Source organism: Gouania willdenowi, chromosome 21 (assembly GCF_900634775.1).
Source record: "Gouania willdenowi chromosome 21, fGouWil2.1, whole genome shotgun sequence".
In the NCBI taxonomy this organism is placed as follows: Eukaryota; Metazoa; Chordata; class Actinopteri; order Blenniiformes; family Gobiesocidae; genus Gouania; species Gouania willdenowi.
Window position 1 is genome coordinate 33,074,901 of NC_041064.1, and position 22,241 is coordinate 33,097,141.

At 37.5% G+C, this 22,241-nt stretch overlaps 2 protein-coding genes across 2 annotated transcripts in view; both read right to left on the minus strand.

The window, feature by feature from the left end:
• Positions 1-6,400: 6,400 nt before the first annotated feature.
• Positions 6,401-14,558, minus strand: rgcc (regulator of cell cycle). The gene is made up of 5 exons (XM_028436943.1): positions 14,451-14,558; positions 14,120-14,287; positions 10,371-10,463; positions 9,358-9,420; positions 6,401-6,720 (listed from the first exon to the last, which is right to left on the minus strand). Exons 1-5 carry the CDS (start codon positions 14,476-14,478, stop codon positions 6,713-6,715), a joined length of 360 nt encoding a protein of 119 aa, XP_028292744.1. The 5' UTR covers positions 14,479-14,558; the 3' UTR covers positions 6,401-6,712.
• A 4,368-nt stretch (positions 14,559-18,926) lies between these two features.
• The window catches only part of f5 (coagulation factor V), a 35,729-nt gene continuing 32,414 nt past the window's right edge, over positions 18,927-22,241 (minus strand). Inside the window, exons 24-27 of the mRNA XM_028437083.1 lie at positions 21,872-22,016; positions 21,539-21,690; positions 20,275-20,460; positions 18,927-20,193 (exon numbers count right to left, since the gene is read on the minus strand). Of these exons, the coding sequence (XP_028292884.1) occupies positions 20,047-20,193; positions 20,275-20,460; positions 21,539-21,690; positions 21,872-22,016 (630 nt within the window). The 3' untranslated portion in view covers positions 18,927-20,046. The remainder of the gene's footprint in view (positions 20,194-20,274; positions 20,461-21,538; positions 21,691-21,871; positions 22,017-22,241) is intronic.

Below are 22,241 nucleotides of genomic sequence, written 5' to 3' on the forward strand. Positions count from 1 at the left end.
TGCAAAAGGCAGTGACACAATCCCCCAAGGCCTCCAAACCAGACCTCTAAAAGCCCTGGCTACGCCTAGAAACTCTGTTGTGAAAGAATCATTGACTAACGACTAACGGCCATCACTGGAAACAAATTTGACTTACTGCGAGCAATGCTCCTCCTGGATCCAAGGTTCGACTATCTAGCAGATCCCTTTAGAATTTGTCTGCTTAATCTACTCTAGACTTTGTTTGAGTGTTCACACTGACCCAAATGAGGCGTAATGTCCGAGCAAATTATTCCTATAGCGTTTTAACTGCTCTAGGATTTTTTGCTGTGAATGCACCCTGAATCACTCTATGTTTGACACTTAACCAGATTTGAGCAACTGGCAGCTAGTGGCCACATGTGGACCTCTGTTTTACTTTGTGCGGCCCCTGGGTAAATGCAAAAAATTGCTCCAAAAACACAAAAAATTACAGAAAAATATACAAAATTACAACAAAAATATGTACTGTATATAAATAGCCCCTGCAGAAACTCGCTTACATTTAATTTTTCTTCTTTCTTTGTGGTCCAATACCAAATGGTAAATGGCCCAGTGGTCAGGAACCAGTGCATTAACCAGCCGTCCTCCTTTGCAAGATTCTCAGAACATTTTCAACTTTACTAAAGACCTCACCTGAAAAGACGCCATCAAAATAAAATACAACTAAACGCACTCAAAAACACACAAAACAGAACACCAAAATATGCACAATACAACAAAAAGTCACACGACAGAAACAAATAAAATCATGTATAATGACTATAAAAAGATTCCCAGAGTAGGAAAAACCTTGGCAGCGTTTGGAAGGAATATGAAACAGCCACTGCACAGAATGTCAGAGAATGTATTTTATTTAATACACAAAGAGCACAGACGGGCTAGTTTTAGGTCTTCTCCACCTGCTGCACAGCCACTGGTGGAGGAAATGTGTCTGCTGGTGACCTTTGACCCGTGGCAGACAGAGGGGAGCCCTTGACTCAGACTGCAGATGCACGACTGCTGCAAAGACGTCTCCTTCCACCGCTGTAAATAGAGCCGGTTGCTAAAGACGTTACGTAAGTGCTGCTTTGTTGAGAGTTTGATGAACGAGGACAGACGCTAGGAGACGCTTCCTTTCTATTTCAGTTCATCTGACATAGCTCCAATGTTTGTGAAAGGGATAAAAATATCTTCCATTATTAGCATAACTTTCTGCATGCAGTTAACAAACTATCCAAATTGTAAATACAGTATGTCAGCATTTAGAATGATGACCAATCAGAGCATTAACACAAGAAACATCTTGGATCTCTGGAAGATCTTAGAACAGCGGTGGGGAACCTTTATCGTCAAAAATCATTTACAAAATACCTTCACAGTGAAGACAATATACAGGCTCACGCACCTCTGTCTCAAAAAATAAATTTTTTACTAATTGTTCTATCGGCACACAGTAATTTTTTGGTTTGATCGGATGAATACTTTTTAAGATATGGCCAATGTAGTGAGGAGGGTACGTGTCGATTTTTGTATGTCCTTATTTTTCTTCCATTTTTTGCTTCCAATATCCAAAAATGTCTCCTATACATTCTATCTGGTGGACATGCCAGTCCCTCCAATTTGGAAAAAGAATGTGTGGGTTGGGAGCTGGAACATGTTTGGTCCTTCAGTAAACAACTTAGCATATGTCTCAGCTCCCTGTAATTTGATCAGCTTTGAGCTATAAACATAGGCTGTTCACATCACTATTGAATAGTCACATATATGCCTTGGTTCTTGAGTGACAGTCTCTGGAAATATGAAAAAATACTTTTTTTTAAAAACTATTTTCATTGGCCCATAACTGCATGTGGGAATGTCAGAAAAAATCTGATGTGTTTTCATTTATAGTACAAAGATTACTCAGTCTTGCGATATGAAACAATTTTCCTTTATGCAACTTCTTCATTTTTATTTTGGACCTCAACTTTGGAGTTATTTCACCACTCACAAATATAGATTTTTTTTTTTACATGAGGCCATTGTAGCCTCTGTCTTATAATGATTTATTGTTTATTTGTTATTCACTGTCCTGAAAATTAGTTAAAATGACACGGAATGACTCTATACATAGTTAAAATTATATTGAACATTAAAGTTTTTAATGATGTAATGAAAACGTGTATTTGATCATGTTGCTCAACACGCATTTTTTGTTGTTTCAACTTGCATATGTTCCAAGTTCCCAAAAATTCACTCTTAACAAACCTCAGATCATGGGATCATCTGATAGGATGATCTTATAAGACATAAAATAATCTGGAGTATACCGTTCTTGGTCAGTAAAGATTTGGACAAAAACAGCCCAATTGTCTTTGTGTGTATCCTACGGAAGCGGATTAGGGCCAATTTTGATAGAAAAAATTATTTTGGGCAAATGAAGAATTCATTCAAAATGTGGAGATTGGGGGGGGCGGTGTTTAGCTCAGTGGGTAGAGCGCCCGCCCCATGTACAGAGGCTATAGTTCCTCACCTGCAGCGGGTCCAGGTTCGATTCCGGCCTGGGACCCTTTCCTGCGTGTCATTCCCTGCTCTCTCTGACCCCTTTCCTGTCAAGCAACTGTCATATAAAGGCCACTAGAGCCAAAAAAATCCTTTAAAAAAAAAAAAAAAAAAAAAAAAAAAAAAAAAATGTGGAGATTGGGGCGGTGTTTAGCTCAGTGGGTAGAGCGCCCGCCCCATGTACAGAGGCTATAGCTCCTCACCTGCAGCGGGTCCAGGTTCGATTCCCGGCCTGGGACCCTTTCCTGCGTGTCATTCCCTGCTCTCTCTGACCCCTTTCCTGTCAAGCAACTGTCATATAAAGGCCACTAGAGCCAAAAAAATCCTTTAAAAAAAAAAAAAAAAAAAAAAAAATGTGGAGATTAAAGTTAAACATTTGAGAACAAAGTTGAACTATAATGTGGAGATTAAAGTCGAAAACACAAGATTGAAGTCTACATTTTAAAAATTAACTCCAAATACAATTTTGTGATAAAAGTGGAAGGTTTGCTAATAAAGTCAAATCTACGGAAGCTGACGATGGCTAATCCACCATATACAACAAACAGCAGATCATTGCCAACTACAAGATTCCATGTATCGATAAATTTGTTACATTATACTTCAAAGTTGGTTTAATACCAACGAGATTATTTCTCTTTTAGCTCATAAACACAGCGTTGTAATCTCTTTAATGGCACACTGTGTAACTTTTGGCCACTAGGTGCGCTAGACCGGTAGCTTTCACATCAAGCGCCCCTAGTGGCCACAAGCGCCGCAGCACTGTCGCAAAAATCAACAGTCAGTCGGGCCAGCCTCCCTTGTCTTTTGAGTGTGTATGCAGACAGTAGTTGACCTGTAACTTCGGGATAAGGATCTAAGGGCTGGGTCGGTCGGGCTGGGGTGCGAAGTGGGGCTGTGCTCGCGGCGCAACAGGAGTTGCAGCCGCCGTCCTCCTCTACACGCCGCCGGTGGTCTGGCGCTCGGCCCTCCTCACCGCGTCGGTGATGCTCCCCCCCACTCCCTCCTTCGCCAAGGGTCGGCGCGGAGGGGGCCGTGTCTTGGGGGCATCTATTTAGCCTCCTCAGAAGCATTGCCTCGGCTATGACCAGGCGGAAAAATAGCAGCAAAAGCTTTGAGCCCAATGAGTATATCCGAGCCTGTGGTCAAGTGATACGTTCTCCAGGCATTCTCCATGTCACGTGACCTGGCCAAAGACGGTCCGTCCAAACTTACATGGGCGTAATTTCAAGAGGGAAGCCCCGCTCGAAGCATTGATACTGTCAAACGCTGTATATTGACCTGAGGAATCATTTAAAATAACTCATATGGGTCAACTCTTTAGGTCACAAAGTCCACGATGTGGCTTTAGGGACTTTGAAGTTAAGATATTGCCAAAAACTTAATCAATTCAGAAGGAAAAACCAGTCAAGTTTGGAGGAGGTGGAGCATTCAGTCTGTCTGTGGCTATTGAGGAGCTACGGGAAAACAGATTAGGGCCAGTTTGGATGGGGGATATTGCTGTATATGGTAAATTGGTCCTCGTGCTTCCGTAGATTTGACTTTATTAGCAAACCTTCTACTTTTATCACAGTATTGTATTTTGAGTTTATTTTTCGAAGATTCTACTATTTTCCAATTTTTTCAACTTTAATCTCGAGCCCTAATCCACTTCCGTAGTATCCCGTATTAGTTAATCAAAAACATATCAGAGTATAAGTTGGTGTGCAGAAGGTGAAGAAGGGAGATTATTGCAAAGGTGTAAATGTAGGTCAACAAAACGTTAAATCTTATGATCCTCTGTAAGAAAAATCTAAATTCTTCATTTCAATAACATTTTACTTGAAATATTATACATAAGGCTGACATAACGCTGTTATTATTATGACATGACACCTGTCATTAGCATGAATACCCTAACCTCACTAGATCCCTCCGCCTAACCCAAAAAATGCCAACATAGCTCCAAAGGTGTCATAATTTAGCAAACAACACTTAATGGCAGCCTTCATGAGACCTTATTCATGCTAATGACAGATAACAGGAAAAGAAAAGAACAAGAACAAGTATCAGTACTCCTGATATGGAAGCACTGCACTAATGGGCCTGATTTAGTCAGATGGCGTTAAGATAAGATAGTATTTAGTTATTCTCATCCCAGTATGTGTGTGTGTGCGTAAACAGTGATCCAAAATAAAGACAGGAGTCCCGTGTTTATGAAAACAATCTCCTCTCATCCTTTAATAGAATCTCTGGCACACATTAGAAGTATTAAATAAAAGCATTAACTTTCCAGTTTGTCAGAGCGGATTATGTTCACATTAACACGTGTCGTCAACATGCGTCAAACCTTAATCCCAGTTTCCCGTCGACGCCGAGGCAAATAAAATCTGATCATGTCTTTATTTACATAAGATACAAAAATATATTTCACCAAAAAAATCAGTGAGGAATTTACAAATAGTAAGCTTTGTATTAAAATCACAAACACATTTATGTTATAAAAAGCTGGTTTTTAAATACTCTCTCAGTCCAGTTTGGGATGGCTGTAGTTTTGGTTCCAGTGATTATAGTGGGAGTTCACACACAACCAGTGCTCAGGGTGATCTCAGATGGTTCTTATCAAAGCGTTACTTAATTCACTCCAACTCTCAGACTTAAAGTCTAAGTACACCCACAGGTTTTTGCTGACCTGCCACTAGGGGGAAAATATTTTTAAAAAATGCCTTGATTATGGGCGTTGCTCCTTAAGACACGCCCAGTCACAGCAGCCCCGCCCCACAGCACTGCACAGTTCCACATGGAGCTGTCAATCAATGCTCACTGAGGGAACCAGTCCCTCCTCCCATCTTTTATAGGAGGGGCGGGGCCAACAGTGACGGTTAGTGACATCACTGATCTAATCTCAGCCAATAGAAAAATGGAATTGTAATAGCATCGTTCAACCCATAGAGGGCAGTTACTAAAAACACTAAATTTAAATACTTAAACTAAAATGTGAAGAGTGGGACTAGGATTAATAAACAACATAACTTCATACCTAACCATATAAATTATATATTCAACAGAATAAAGTGGCTTTGGGGTGTACTTACACTTTAAGCAATTAAATGTCTCCAGTGTCATACAATCAGGAAAATGTTCTACATTAACCTTCCATTAAATGCCAAAATTATATTTCAACATAAATGTTACACTTATAGTCAAATGAATCACACAATATAAAGGTGTGAGTGCTTTCTACTGGAAATTAATGGCTTGTGATTGGATCTAAGATGCAGCACTACGCAGTTTATCACAGAAAACACATCTGGAGACACTTAGGGCCTGAACTAAGAAGCTGGATTCTTATCGCGCTAACTTCTAGAATTTATTCCGTGTGTCATATAGTAGGTTAACTTCTTACTGGGCTAAATCACCATGGTAACTTAGGCTGAACAGCTTACCTGGTCGGGACCAGGTTTTGTCTGGATAAATGAAACTGATCAGAGCGGTGTCCAATTTTCAACCGATAGATTAATATTGTATATTTTCACACTCTTATGCATTTATAGTGTCAGCAGCTTCCTGCCTGCATTTCTTCCTTCCTGCTTTTTCTGCAGCAACAGTGTTGTTTTTGGTCTTATGGATTTTAAATCTTCATATTTTTAAAGAATCATTCTTCAATTGTGAGCTAAGTTGCTCTACACAGTTTCTCAGTGTTTGTGATTGGTCTGACGCTGCAATCTCCACCCATTTCACTAGAGCTCACACGTCGCCATGCTGAAATCACCTTGCCTATGTGAACATGTTTATAACCTGCTTCATAGTACAGGTACTCTGAATGTTTGGTTAAGTGAAGCTGATGGAGAACTATCCCTGATCAACTAATCCAGCTTCGTAGTACAGGCCCTTAATACTAACTTTTAGGCACAGATTTGAGTTAACAAGTGTTTTCATCTTAGATTAGATTTGAGCAGCATCGTTGGCCGAGAGTCTTGATAAATCCGAGGCCTTGCAGTGGATCACCTGACGACTGCAGAGTTTTCCCGTCCTACGAGGATCACTCGGAGTCCAGTGTTATGGTCTGGAGTTATGGAAGTGTTGGGTGATACCATCACGGAGCGATGATGATGATGATGGCGGCGGCTACATGTGTGGTTGTGGCTGGGGAGGGCACCCCCCACCCCCAAGACGGCTGCGGTCCTGCCTGTCACATGCCTGAGGAGAGACAGTTACAAGCATATGATTAGACGCTCTATTCTCAGCTCGGCTCCGCTTTCCTGGACACGCACACACGCACACACACACACAAAAATCCTTATTATCATACAAAACCTGAACCGACAAGTTAAAATATGTCTTTGCACAAACGCCTGATGATTGCAATATTTGGGCGAACATATTCACTGATATCTGTGATATCATGAATGCACATAAAGAAAAAGATAATGTTTGGATGTTTCGGTTGTTTTTGTTAATATGTTTTGATCGGTGTGTATCGTTGGCTCACATTGGTACGTTATGACTGCTCTATGAGTGTTGATGAACCTCCGTTTACCATCTGACCCTATCCCAACTTTTATTTTATTTATTTATTTATTATTTAGTTTATATATATTAATTTAAATATCAGTATGCTGTGTCTTTAATTTTTTTCTGCGTATTTTATTTACTTTCAATTTATTTATTTTCAATATAATTTTGTTCATTTTATTTATACGAATATATGTGCATATATCTATGGGTATTTGTGTGTCTATATATATTGCATACATTCTCATTTTTAATCTTATGGGTATCCAAATGCTTTGCTTGACTGTTTAACACAATTGTTGCTATTATTTCTAATATTACTATCATTGCTACTGTTATTATTATTGCCAGTTTTCTTTTGTTTTGGTTTATCCCTGATCCTGTAGTTTTTTCTTTAATAGTTTTTTATGCACAAAATGACTGTACCAAATGTGGAAAACTTTGTCAATTAAGTACCAAAAATGGTTTGTGATTATTTTGCTACTAATTAAAACTAATAAAATCTTTGAGAGGAATATGATATAGCCGCTGCACAGACTGTTGGAAAAATGTAAGAAGCTCATTTTAAAACAGGAAGACAGAACAAGTCGAGGTGATGCCCCATAGAAATATGAAGCAGACTGTCAGAAAACTAAATGTCAACATTATTGAGTATCAGATTGTGTGGAAATGATTAACATCAGGAAGAAACTCAACAAGGAAATGAGGGGCGTGCGTCCAATCCTCGCCCGCTTCAGTGCAATTACATTTCTGACATTTACAGTAGGAATTTCATCCCAGCAACAAACATTCCACAGAACTTTAAAGCAAGTTCTAACACGGGCTGACACACAGTGAGCAGAAAGCCGTCAATGACACAATCAGACAGCTTTTCAGTTTTAGCCTCAGACTGAGATCATACTGTAACATCAGTGTCAATTTCACATTCTGTTCAAGTCCAGAATCATCAATGTTTAGGACGTCTGAAGCCAAAATATCACAGTCATCATAAAGTGATAGTATAGTAGCATCCAAATATAAAGATATGGCACCTTATTCAGAACCTAAATTGGACACGTTTGAGCAGAAATAGGCAACTGGTGGTCCGGGGGCCCTTGGTTAAAATTTGCGACCTCCAAAAGTAAACGCACAAAATGAGTCCCAAAACACACACAATGACAGAAAAATACACAAGACAATGACAAGACATGTACACAAAAGGACAAAAAAATAAAATAAAAAAATACCACAATAAGAAAAAATAGCAAAAATAAAACACAAAATTACCAGTACTCATAACACCAAGTAACAAAAGTACACAGAATGACAGAAAAATACTCAAAAAATGCACAAAACAAACAAAAACATTTACTACAACGTTTCACAAATTGACTCCAAAACACACAAATGACAACAAAGATCTGCTAAAATGACAATATACAAAAATAACTGCAATTAACTATTCATCACAACTCCAAAAACATGCAAAAATACAAAAAATGACAACAAAATTACACAAAATCACTCCAGACAGACATAAAAATAACTCTAAAAATACAAAATGAACACAAAAATGCACTAAATGGCTTTAAAAAACATCAAACATACAATGCAACTCCAAAAACGTGCAAAAATGACAGAAAAATAGACCAAAACCATTTGATCTTTGCTGTGTTAGATTTTTGTATTTCAGGTAAAAAATAAAGACTTTTACCTTATTCTTCTTACAGTAATATTGGCACCATCTATTCATTACATTTAAAAAGTTACTGCTAGAGAAGCTGCGTTGCCAGGTTGGTCATATTGTGACAGAAGGGGCCATTTAGGAAGCATTGTGACTGTTTCTATAAATGGAATCATCGGCTGTTTGATCCAGAATGCACTGGTTTTGCTACAAATCAGCATTTATTCATTTTCTTTAAGTCCTTGTCGTGAAATTTTGTGGTATTTTTGTGCGGTTACATTTTGGCCACATCATTGAAAGTGAACTTTAAACAGAACAGTGTGTATTTTTGCCAGCTCGGCATAATGTAACATGAGGATGAATATCAGAGAACAGTGGTGTGACATGCACGGAGGCTTGTGTCAGTGTCATCCTATAAAGTCAAAGTATAAATGTAGGTATCAGTGCATTGTGCACTCTGCACAGATTACATAACACTTCAAAGGAGAAGCGCGGGCCTTTTCTCTCCGGCGTGACCCTTGGAGCCCTGACATGCCTGAGCCACTTTGGGGGCTTCATTGTTTCGTGGAAAAGCCCCAGCGAGTCGCTTTAGGAGCGCTCTTTAGCAGAGCTAATCCTCAGCAGACACACGGAGAACGTTGATCTGTGTTCACACTCACTTTGTAACGTCTTGTCAAGGTCGGCGATGAAGTCCTCCAGTTCTTTGGTGTCTCCCAGTTTGGCTGCACAGGGCACAGAGAGGACATTTCAGAATAAAAGCCTGGGATTGTGTAACACATGTTATAAACTACAGAAGTGAAAGCAACAGATTACAAGTACTCAAATGACTGTAATGAAGTTACTTTTATACTTGTACTTTATAAAGTATATTTCTAAATCAGTAGTTTTACTTAAAGAGTAACTAAACACTAAACCCACTTTTTCCTGCTGAATACATACAGTACTGTATGTATTTGGGTATTAATTAGTGCTGTTGATTTTAACATGTTAGTAAAAGTATTTACATGTTGTGTATTTAGTTGTAAAACGTCAGCGTGACGCTTTCTAAGGGTTGAACGCTGGCTATTACAATTTAATTTTGCTATTGGCTGAGACAGATTATTGTGACCATCGTCACTGTTGGCCCCGCCCCTTCTAGGAGAGGAAGGAGGGTTTCGTTGTATTGTTTTCAGTGCAATGACAATTAAGCGTCTATCTATCCAATCACAGGCCTCAGTGAGCATTGATTGACAGCCTCAATGAGGAAGTCCACTGTTACGTGCATTCCTGCCGTGATGTTTTGGACTCGGTTCTTTTATAAAGAGCAGATTCAGAAACTGAAATGACCAGACAACAATCAAATGCACCACATCACAGCCGACCAATCAGATTAAAGGATGCACGGCGCCAAAACAGCAATTAATGCAGGTTATTTTATCAGTTTCATTTTTTACCAATTACAATTATTATTTTCCCCTGAGAGTCAATTACAATTACGCTCTCAATTACAATTACTCACAATTACTGAGCCTTTAATAAATAAACCCATAAAACATAACCTTCCTCTTGTGTTAGCTTTCTAGTGGAAAACAAATCACTGCATAAACACAACTATCTCCTTCAAAATAAAAGCATAGGGTAATATGTAAACCTTTTTGTTCGTGCGTGTGTGTGTGTGTGTGTGTGTGCTCACGTTTGGGTGACAGTAGGGGAGGGGAGGCGGTCGTGGGTGAGTTGAGTCTCTCGTCGCTGAAGCTGAAGCTGTTTCTGTGCAGCAACTCTGCGCCTGTCAGCAGCACGAAGGGACAAAAAAACCCACAGATTAGAGTAGAATGTGTGTCAGTGGAGCAGATTCCCCTATAATCACAGTACGCACACACGTTGCTGCATCTTTTACTGAAAATAGTTTCCACTTCGACAGCGAAGACGCATCATTTACAACATGTCAGAGACAGGAATGTTTGCGCTGTCAGATACAGTTACACTTATACATACAGTATACAGGTACCACTGTGCTGTGTCACTTTAGGACAGAGGTTCACAATCTTTTTCAGGTCGTGACCTCATTTTAATATCACAAATGACCCCACAGAGACATTTTTTTTTTCTTTTCTAGAATTAGTTTTTGATCATGTTTATTAAATATAAAGTAGCCAGGATTAGTGATAAGATATTTTTTATTTGAGAGTTTAGCTATAAAAAAAAACACTTACTTTATATTTATTGTGTTTTTTTTTTGTTTTTTTTAGAATAATGATTAAAAACATGTAAACAATATAATTCTAAGCTGTTATATTTACTTACATTTAAAGACACAACAAAAAAAAAACAAAAAAAAAAAAACTATTCCTAGACATTTCACGCAATCCCATTTTAATCCCATTTAACCCCACATGGGGTCCAGAACCCAAGGTTGAAAAACACTGCTTAAGGGTATTTGTTAAATGCTGAGAAAAGTAAGGCTGGCTGACACACGTCAAAAGGTTGTTGCACTTGATAAAAATGTTTCAATTTGAATTAATCTCGATCAAATCATAATGATTTAAATTTGTAAAGAAAAGTCAAGATATTTATGCTATATTTATATCTTTTTTTATTTATTTTTATTTAACAAAAGCTTTCTAATTCATTTCTAATGAGAACAAAGGTGAGACGTTAAATCAAACTAACAGTATTTCTTTGACAAATTTTGCATTTTCAATCTTTTGAATTGTGAAACCAATGCATGAAAATAATTTTTATATGACCGATGGGTACCTGGAGTGACTTAAAACATGTCTAAAGTGTGTTAGGCTCCACATTTGGCCCCTAGGGGCCACAACCAAAGATTAGCAGAAAATGCTTCCCACACTTTAATAAATGTCCTCATTTTCCCCATTGTGTACTCTTCTTGTAGGTGTGTTATTATTAAAAAAAGTCCTTAAATGTTAAGAACACACACACACACACACGCACACACACACACACACACACACACACACACGCACACACACACACACAGGCGCCGTCTGAACATCAGTAAATGGAGCAGAAACACTAAACACTCCTCAGACCATCAACAGTCCTTCCATCCATCAGGAGGAGAAACAATAGCTGCTCTCTGTGAGAGACAGTTGCATGTTCTCTGCACTTCCATGGAGATGATGAGGCCTCACAAGGAATCTGATTCTCTCAGTAGATCGAGTTCACGCAGTTCTGACGATAATGTGCTTGTTGTATTAGATTCACCTTTACTGCTATTATATTTATACAAGCACAAGTTAATGAAATGTAGTTAGGTCCCTTTTTCTGTTCATTTTTGTCATATTATGCATTTATTTTATCACTTTCTGGTCTTTTGTGTGTTTTTCAGTCATATTGCATATTTTTGTTTGGTATTTTGGTTGCCATTTGAGTCTCATGCGTCTTTTTGTCTATTTTTTTTGTAATTTTGTGTTTTTACAGTTATTTTGGGGTTGTATTGTATATGTTTTTTCGTCATTTTGCATGTTTTTGTCCTTTGGTGTGTTTTTGGAGTCATTGTTGTTATCACCTAGAGTGTTTTTGTTGTTCTTTTGTGCATTTTTGGAGTCATTTTACATTGGTGGGCCACACAGAATTATACAGAGGGCCACGTGTGGCCCCCAGTTGTATATGTCTGTCTTAATCCGACATGGGCAACACCCTCGATGGCCGTTAAGGAATATTAACAGCAGCGGACCTTGAGCACAACACTACAGCTTTGTGCTCACATGATGCTGCACATCAGTTCAATGCACAAGTGATTTTTAGCTCAAACTCCCTTTTTTAAATAACGTAAGAACAACAACAATGTCTGCTGAGTTAATCAATAGCCTGAAATCACCTTAAACTATTTCCAAATGTAATAAGATAGAAGATCATATGTTATTGTTTAGACTGAAGCTTTAGATGAAGGATGTGATCTTTATTCTGGATGAACGTGTGCAGCATCTCTTTAAAGTGACACTGAAATCACAGCTTCTCCTTCTTCTTCACATGACGGTAAAACCTTCTCTCCATGTGAGGCACGTTGTTCAAAAGTCATTTTTAATGGCTACTTAGAAAGCAGATGACTGTAAAAATAAATAATAAACAAGCTTTAAAGTCTGCTTTCATGCAGAGACGGGCAACTTGTTTCACAGCGGGGGCCACAAAAATGTGCTGACTTGAAGATTTAGAATGATGATCAATCTGAACATTGATAAAGGAGGAAAAGGGGTTTCTGTCTAATTTTGGGGTAATTTTGTGTAGCGTTTTTTGTTTTGTGTATTTTTGTTGTTGTTTGTGTGTCTTTAAAAATGTTTTTTTGTATTTTTGTTGTCAAATTGTATTTTTTGTGTATTTTTAAAAACATATTTTGTGTTTTAGAGTCAATTTGCGTATTTTTGTTGTTGTTGTTACGTGTAGGGCTGGGCAATATGGACCAAAATCCAAAACTCATATCTCAATATTTTTAATTCAAATAAAGTTTTACCAGAAAGACAATTCAGGGTTAAATTTGCTGATGCAAAAATCCACACTGCCACATTTATTAACAAACAGTTCCACAAAATGTACCACTTTGGTCTTTTTCTCCTCTAAGGGACAGCACGTGTGAGTGAGTTCTGTAGTGTGGCTTGTTTAGGGGAAGGTCTGGGTTGGGACACAAATCCATTTAACTGTGCTTTTAATGCTGTTCTGAGAAGCAGTGGAAGCAGCGACTCATAAAACAAGTATTTTAAAACAAAATAGAAAGTGTTTATTTGTACGGTTGCAGTACGGACAACCCCCGGTGATATTGGTTTTATTTAACGAAGTACACATACGTAGCATCTTAGGGTTAGAGTTAGGTTATAACCCTATATCTCAACAATTTTTAGGGTTAGGTTTAGTCTTAGTCACATGACCTAAACAGGCCAATGAGGGGCACTGCGTATGGATAGAATGTCGGTATATAGATACGGCAAGTGTACGCCACTGCCAACAAAATAAGTTAGTCATTTTCTAAATCTCCAACACAGAAAACTTGATATATCTTGAATCTCAATATATTGCCCGGCCCCGTTACATGTGTTTTTATGTATTTTTGTAGTCTTTTTTTGTGTATTTGTTTTGGGGGCCATGCAAAATTATACCATGTGGCCCCTGGGTCGCCTTTTGGAGATAGTTTTCCTCTATTCTTCCCTAAAATGAGAACTATTAAAATATTTTTCAGTCTATATTCAAAGAGTTGAATGACATTAAAGTGTTTCCAGATGTATTAAATGAAATGTACAGATGTTTGTTTGCAGCTCTTTGTCTCTAAACATCATTTAGTTGTTTTTTTTTTATTTTTTTTATTTATATTCATGAGGTCATGCGTCTGATCTCCCTTGGTGGATGCATCTTTCCAGGTTTCCTCACAACATTCTTCTCATCTTTGCTCATAATAAAGCCCCAGTGACGTCACATGACCACACTCACTGTCTGAGTCGCTGATGCCGCTGTCACTAACGCTGGTGCAGCTCCTCCGTTTCACCGTCTTCAGGTGCTCATCGTAGCGGAAATGTCGCTTCTCCACCGGGGACGTGAAGTCCTCGATCACCGCGTCGAACTCTCCCAGAACATCGTCCAGATCCTCCGCGAACTTAGCTGTGTGTCAAAGTGCCAGAAAAACACACTTTAACTCCATAAATCACCCTCAGAAATGTGACATTATGCCATTTATTGAAAATATTACACATCATACATACATTTTAGGGTTGTAGAATATTAAACAACTCATTAAAAGCGTTAAAAAATGACGTAAACTCACCTTGACGTTTAAGCTTTGGAGACTTCATAATCACAGAAGTCGGGTTTAGTTTAGATGATTGTGTGAAGTCAGAGTTAATCTGTCACACACTGAGCAGCTCTGTTGCTTTTATACTGAGAGGCTCCGCAGGGGCGGGCTGGGCGCGTGCGCGAGAGTTCCGCTCCTCTGACGTCACCCTGTGTTTGTAAACAACCCGTGAGTCACTATAATTGGGTTTTATTAATAGTGGTTGGTGACCCAGTGCTGCCAGTTCACTGTCACTGGGCAGAGAGGAGGGCGGGGCCACAAAAAGGTGACTATCTGATCTGAGGGCCACATCAACATGTCAGCATTAGAATAAACTAAGCATTAATACAGGGATGAACAATAGGTTTGTGTTGTCATTTCATGTGTTTTTGGTGTAATATATCGTTTTGTGGTCGTTTTAACTCATTTTTTTTCCTCATTTTGCGCTTTCTGTTGTTGTCTTGTGTGTTTTTACTGTTGTTTTATCTGTGTTTTGAAGTCATTTAGCGTATTTTCCTCTTATTTTTTGTGTGTTATTAGCCAATATGTGTATTTTTCTTGCCATTTTGTGATTTTGGAGACATTTTTTGTGTATTTGTTTTCCGTGTTAGTTGTTTTTTTTGTTGTTGTTGTTGTTGTTGCCGTTGTGTGTTTTTGGTGTCACTTTGTGTATATAAGTTGTCTAATGTATATTTCTGTAACTGTCTATGTGTTTTTAACCCATTTTGTGCATTTACTTCAGGGGCCACTCAAAATTAGAACAAGGGCCGCATGTGACCCCCACGCCGCTAGTTGCCCATGTCTGCCATAGAGATAGATAGATAGATAGATAGATAGATAGATAGATAGATAGATAGATAGATAGATAGATAGATAGATAGATAGATAAATGGATAGATCACACAGTTCCTGCAACAAAAAAGATTCTCATTGCATGATGCTGCCACCACCATGCTTCACAGTGGGGATGGTGTTCTGCTGTTTTTTAAAATACTTTTTTAATGCTAAAAAAAAAAATAAAAAAAATTGGGAAGTAATATACAATATTCACTACGTTTAGTTTACTTTTTTTTATGTATTTGTATATTCAAATGATGTTTTTTTTTTTTTTTGTTCTTATGTGAGTTTTTTCTTAATCACACTTCTAATCACACAAACATTATGACCTATATTGTCCTAAATAGATACTATCCTGGTTGGCCATGTTTTTGTTCTTTGAACTCAGGGAAAGGAGTTTTCAACTAGGAAAAGTGAGTTCCGAGTTGTCTGGAACGCAGCAATAGGTGATGAGCAGGGCTGAATTCTTTCTGAGCTGTGATGCAAAAAAGTTGGATTTTGGTTTAATTTAAGCAGTCATTTCTGCAGGTGTGAGAGTCCCAAGGGTGCTTGTTGGCCAACTCCATGCCGATGCCTTTCAATGAGGTCTGATGGGTGAAACTTCTGGATGTTTCTTTTGTATTCTTCTCAGACTTTTGCTTTTATGTGGATTCAATGGGAATTACACACACCTGAGTAACTTTAGGTGTCGTAAGGGTTCTATCTGCATTGGTTTAGCTGTTGAAAGAAGGAGAAAGAGAAGTAGACACTCTATCTACCTTGAATACACAGCTTAACATCTTTTATCTTCTTTACCTGAAATCTTCATTTTTGACACAGATATCCTGTCAATGTTTATTGCACTTCAGTTATTTTTAACGGGAAATAAGTTTTTAAATTTTGATTTAGTATAAGTCATAGTGTTTTGACTAAAATGCAACATACTTTTTGTCTAAATGTAGTCTTCAGGAACGTTTAAGTTCCAGTGGTTTTAGTTAATGTATTACAGATATAGTCGACTAAAATATGAAGCACAAGAGTTTTTGTATTTTTTAAAGATTCAATCAGCAATGATCAACCTGATATTAAGATGGTATTAATGTTTAACACACACAGAAAGTCTTGATGAGTTCTGAATCTCTGGTTAGATTTCGTCCCCTGGGACAAAAACAAGCATTTCAGTGTATCTTGACAGTTTTCGTTCATAAATATTTATTTTTTAATTTTTTTTAAATTAGTCATTATTGTTACTTTAAAAATGTAGTTGTTGAAAACTATGGCGTAAATGTTTAGTCCCAGAGAGAACCTCCAGCAAAACCCAAGGGTCACTTTTTCGTTTCGTCACCAGTCAACCAACATGGTGGAGTTGCGCCCCCTGCTGGTAGTAGTGGATAAACCCACCACTGTTATTTCTTACCAGAGACATCTTTTCATTAAATGTTGTTACTTGCTGTAACGTGATGATGAATATTATTGCAGTTTTAAAACTATAGCATTATTTAATAATCATTCACTCTCACTAGTGTTATATTTGACAGCAAATTTTGATGTAGTTTTAGTCATAGTTATTTTTGTATATTTTTTTGACTAAAATGCAACTTATTTTATGTTTAATTTGATGTGATCAACGTCTAAAATCACATTTTATTAGTTGACGATAAAATAAACATATTTTGATATAGTTTTTAACATGTTTTTTTTTTTAAATTAGTCATAGTCATAATCATTGTCACTTAAAAAAAACATCTATGACAAAATTAACACTAACTCTCACACTCCATTAGCTGCCTTCAAATGTAAGCGTTCACCATCAAAGCACAGACTGTAGACGATATTTACACAGTAACAGAGAAACAAATCCAACCAGTTCTTTTAGTCTTCTTTTTTCATTCATGTCAACCGCCAGTCTTCTTCAGAGGCATCTGCTGATCGCTTTGATGTGTCCTTGACTTGCGTGTAGTAATTTCAGCAAGTTATTTTTGTCTTCTTTTTGAATAATTCATAAGGTTTCTTTTTGTCTGAATGTCCAAAAATGTCAAGAGATCAAAGTTAATTTCCTTAAAAAACAGTTTGAATAAATTAAACCTTAACATACTGTATTACTGAGAAACATTAGAAAGACTAAACTTTAGCTGAACACACACATCTACATTTACAGTGACATTCATCAATAATGTAAAAAGAAATCTATTTTTTGGACTTCATTTTTTATTCAGACTTGTATGAAAATGGAATAATGCATTGTAGATTGAAAGCAGGCCTCTCTGCTGCATAAATGCATCCTCTTCAAAATAAAAGCAGGTTATTTTTCTTTATTTCATCTTTGTAAACACATTAAATATAGTGCCATCATGGCTTTCACTCGTGTTTCTTAGACATAGGGCCACATATCAGGCGTCACTTCTCAATCTAAGTCCTCAGACTGTGTGACTGTTGCTCCAACGTGTTAATTTTTCTATTTTTAAACGTGTGCCTCCTGCTCTCTCTCTCTCTCTGAGGCCCTGATGAAGATCCTGGAAGGTGGTGAAAGTGAAACCTCCAAGACGCCGTCTGACTGGTCCAGTGTTCCCATGCTTGAAATGCTCAGACCCTCGTTTTGATGGATTTACAATCGTCATACGTCAATGACATGGAGCAAGGCCCCATAAAAACATGAGAATGACACTTATTAATAAACAATCCATAAAACCTCTACAGGATGCACCAATATGGAGTTTTACCAACTGATCCGGTCATTTTGAAACCCCCGAGTAACAACTCCCAACTCTTATTAAGACTTCAATAAATTATTTTACAAAACTTTTTACACAACAAATGAGAAAGTGAATCTAGTACAATTTACAAACAAACACAATTTATTTTCTGTACCTTTTAATTTATTGTTTTTAAGCAGTATGAAAACCAAACAAAGTGCATTAGTTACTGACAAGTGCCAAAATTAATACATTATTTCTGGGTCATTCTATATAATTTCACAAATGGCCCACGCACTTCAAATTCTCAAATTTTTACCATGATTATTCAATAAGCACACTGTAAATCTTTGGTTTGATCAGATTATTACTTTTTGAGATATGGCCAATTTAGTGAGGGAGGGTATGTGTCGATTTTTGTGTCCTTATTTTTCTTCCATTTTCAGCTTCCAATATCTCAGACAGGAACTATGAATAGTAAAAAAAAGAAGTGTTTTTTCAAATTTCAAGAGTCTTTCACCCAAGAACCAAGGCATATATGTGACTAATCATTAGTGATGTGAACAGTCTATGTTCATAGCTCTAAGCTGATCAAATTATAGGAAGCTAAGGCATATGCTATGTTTTTTACTGAAGGACCAAACATGTGCCAGAACCAAACCCAGACACACTTTTCCAATTTTGAGGAGCTGGTATGTCCACCAGATAGAATGTATAGCAGATCTTTTTGTATATTCTGAGAGTAGGTGGAGCTTTATTAATATACCAAATTTCAGTTTCCTATGCAGTGTAATTTTTGAGATATTGGAACTTGAAAATGAAAGAAAAATAAGGATGCACAAAAATCGACCCCCCACCCCCACCCCCCGCACTAAAATGTCCATATCACAAAAAGGATTCATCCAATCAAACTAAAAATGTACAGTGTGACTATTGAATCAATAAGGAACAATTGGTGGAAATCAAAACATTTTGAGACCAAAGTGCGTGGGATGTCTTGAAAATGTGTTGAACTGTATGAAAGAATAGGTCATTTCCTGTCAAAGTGAGATGACTAAATGTCCAAACTAGAGCTGGCACATTCAACATGCAGATGTTTAAATAAGAACCTGACCTCCTCTACATATTTCAGGGCTTTTTCTGACAGTCTGTGCAGCAGCTGTTTCACATTTATTCCTAAAGTCGTCATTTTTACATCATCTTTTCACGTGAGTGGTCAGGAAACTTGAAGGTGTTTCCTCTCCAGTGGGAATCTTTGCGTTCCCTGTATTCCAGACGGTAATGTGATGTCAGTCCTACATGTTTGGTTGAATCCATCACACATTCTCATTGGACACAATCCCAACCTTGATTAGAAGTGTGGACACAATCCCAGTTTTCTTTCATATACTTATGAAACTCTTTTTTTTTTTTTTTTTTTAAAGAAGTAGGCGTCTGCAGCTGATAAATGATTTTCTATCCATAATATGTACATCAACTAATAATTTCTGATGGTAAAAGTAACACTTTTAATTCCTAAAGTGCAACTTTTACATCAAAAACACAAATTTTTATTCAATCAACATCCAGTGATGTCAGTAATTATCTTAAAACATGTGTCACATGTCAAACTCAAGGCCCGGGGGCCAAATCCGGCCCTTCAGAGCATCAGATTTGGCCAGCAGGGGAAAGTGAAAATGACAGAGATAATATGAAACATTGTATAAATTACAAAATAATTCAGTTGAAAATTGTTATTAACGGACTTCTAATATTTTTCCAAAATTCTGCAATTTTTACTTAAATTATTTCACAAAATCTACCTAAATTAAATAAAAATTGGTCAAAAAAATCAAAGTGTCTGTCACTTTTTGCATAAATATTGTTGATGCCTTCTATATCTATACTTTATGTCTAATTCATAAGTGGAAGTGCAAACTTGGCCACATAAATGTAGAAATTGTTTTCCCGCCTAAAACCTGTGGCCCTCTTCTGATCAAACTGGTTTGTATTTGGCCCTTGAACTAAAAAGAGTTTGACACCCCTGACGTATGTAAATTCCTGAGCTGCAGAAGTCCTGAGCGTGCTTATCTGTGCACCTGTCACTCAAAGTCACATCCCAGTAGCTCCATCCTCAGGGTGATGGAACCCATCCAGCTTTTAGGGACGATGCGGATAAAGCGGGAGAAGATGGGAGGGTAGATGTAGTTCCTGACGTGGTCGTTGTTGTCCATGTTTCCTTTGAACATCTGAGATGGATCAAAAAGGAGGATTCTGTGACTCTCTGTTGTTGTGGGAGAATGTTGGTTTGTGATTGGACGATGGCTCACCCTGTACGACTGGATCTCCTCGTCGTCGTTGTAGTCGCTCCACTGCACGCCGTTATCGCTGTACTGCAGGATATAGGACACCACGTACATCTCTGAGCCCAGAGACTTGGCCCCCTGCGTGATGATGCCAGTGATCTTCTTCACCTGAGGGAGTTCCACCTGTAGCCACTGGTTCATATCGTTGTACTGCAATTCACAAAGACAGGTTTACAGTAGGTAATTTCCTTTGAGCAACATATGGGCGTGGAACACCACATTACGTAAAAACAATGCAAGGCATTAAGTCAATGGTTCCTCAACTTTTTCTGCTGCGCCCCACTTTGAAGAATTTAAGACAACTCTTAGAGCTCACCCATCGCAACAAAATGTAATGAAAAAACAGGGTAAAAAAGCAAAAATCAAATTTGACTATTCTTCAAATCTCATAAAAATAACATAACATTTGCAGTCATATTTTAGAACAGTAATATAGGTCTTTATAAAGTACAAAGAAGGTTCAGCTCTGCCATTCTAGCATCATGCCCCTCCTCAGGGGGCGCACCCCCCATTTTGGGAACCTCTGCATTCAGTAATGATGCAGGTGTGTTTCACTAACAACTCTGAACTCAATATGTTACAAAGTTTTTGCTTTTTGTAGTTATTTTACAAATTCTGGTTGTTTTTACGAAATGTTTTTGTTTTTTTAATTTATTAAAAAAAAAAACAACCAAAAAAAAAATGAGAAAATGTAACATGTTTCTTTCTATAATAACTATTACAATATGTGATAAATAATTAACACTTAATGTTGTATGGTTTTGGTCTGATCTGATATCTGTTTTTATTAGTCCTTGTTCATTTATTTTTAGTCTTTTTTTTTTAGGTACTTTTAGTCTTTGGATCATTTTACTTTACTTTATTGTTGTTGTATTTATGCGTCATTATTCCTTTTCTATTGGACTGAAACTACAGTAAATACATTTTACAAAATGTGGGTGTTGCTACTGATTATCTTACTTTTACTATTATTTATTTTTTTTACTTGGTTTAGAAAAAAAATCTCTATGTAGTACCATAAAAAGTGCTTTATATGTAAAATGTATGACCATTATTGTTATAATTTTTATAATTTTCATTACTGATAATAAAGACTTTTTTCTTTTTATCTCCCATCACTGTCACACTCCAGTTATTTGTTATTTCATCACGCTGCATTCTTTCTTGCTTATTGATGTCATTATTCCAAACCGTGCTCCACTGGCTGTGCTAGTGTTAGCAATGCTACCTTAGCCTGCCATGCGTTGATGGTTCCCTGTTTATTGAGGCGGGCCAGGGAAGGTTTCCATGATCTAGAGTACCAGTTGGTAAATGTAGAGCTGGCTGTGATCCTCCGGTCTTCGATCTGTCCACTCTCCATCCCTAAAGGCACCGAGCAGCCTGAAGGCAGAGAATTCAACTCATTATTTCATGCAACGCCAAAGTCAACAAAGTCATCGACTCATGGCAATTTTCATATGAAGAATAAAGACTCGTTTTACTGAAAAACTGCTAGGATTTGGGTTTAGATTGGGGCACGGAGCATCTTGTAATTGACTCATATTGTATCAGTTGGACTCACCGTCAAGCTCACACCCGTAAAACTCCATGCGCACGGTGGCCATTTTGTTCCAGGTGATGGGATGAAGTCTGATGAAGCGTCCAACCAATGGAGGGAAGAACGTGTTTGTCTTTGTCTCGTATGCATCCTGGTTACCAATGAACACCTTGATGGAGAGAAGCAGATGTTACGGATGTTCAGATAATTTGTGTATTGTTTGTTGTTTGGTTATTCCGTTTTAAAACCAAATCAAAATAACAAATAAACAGTGTGGTTGTTTTGTTTTAGACCTAAAACCTAAACAGAAATACAGAACAATCAAAAACCAGACAAGCAGCATTTTTCAGTTTTAAAATTAAATCTTGTTCTGTTTGTGAGATATTTGGATATT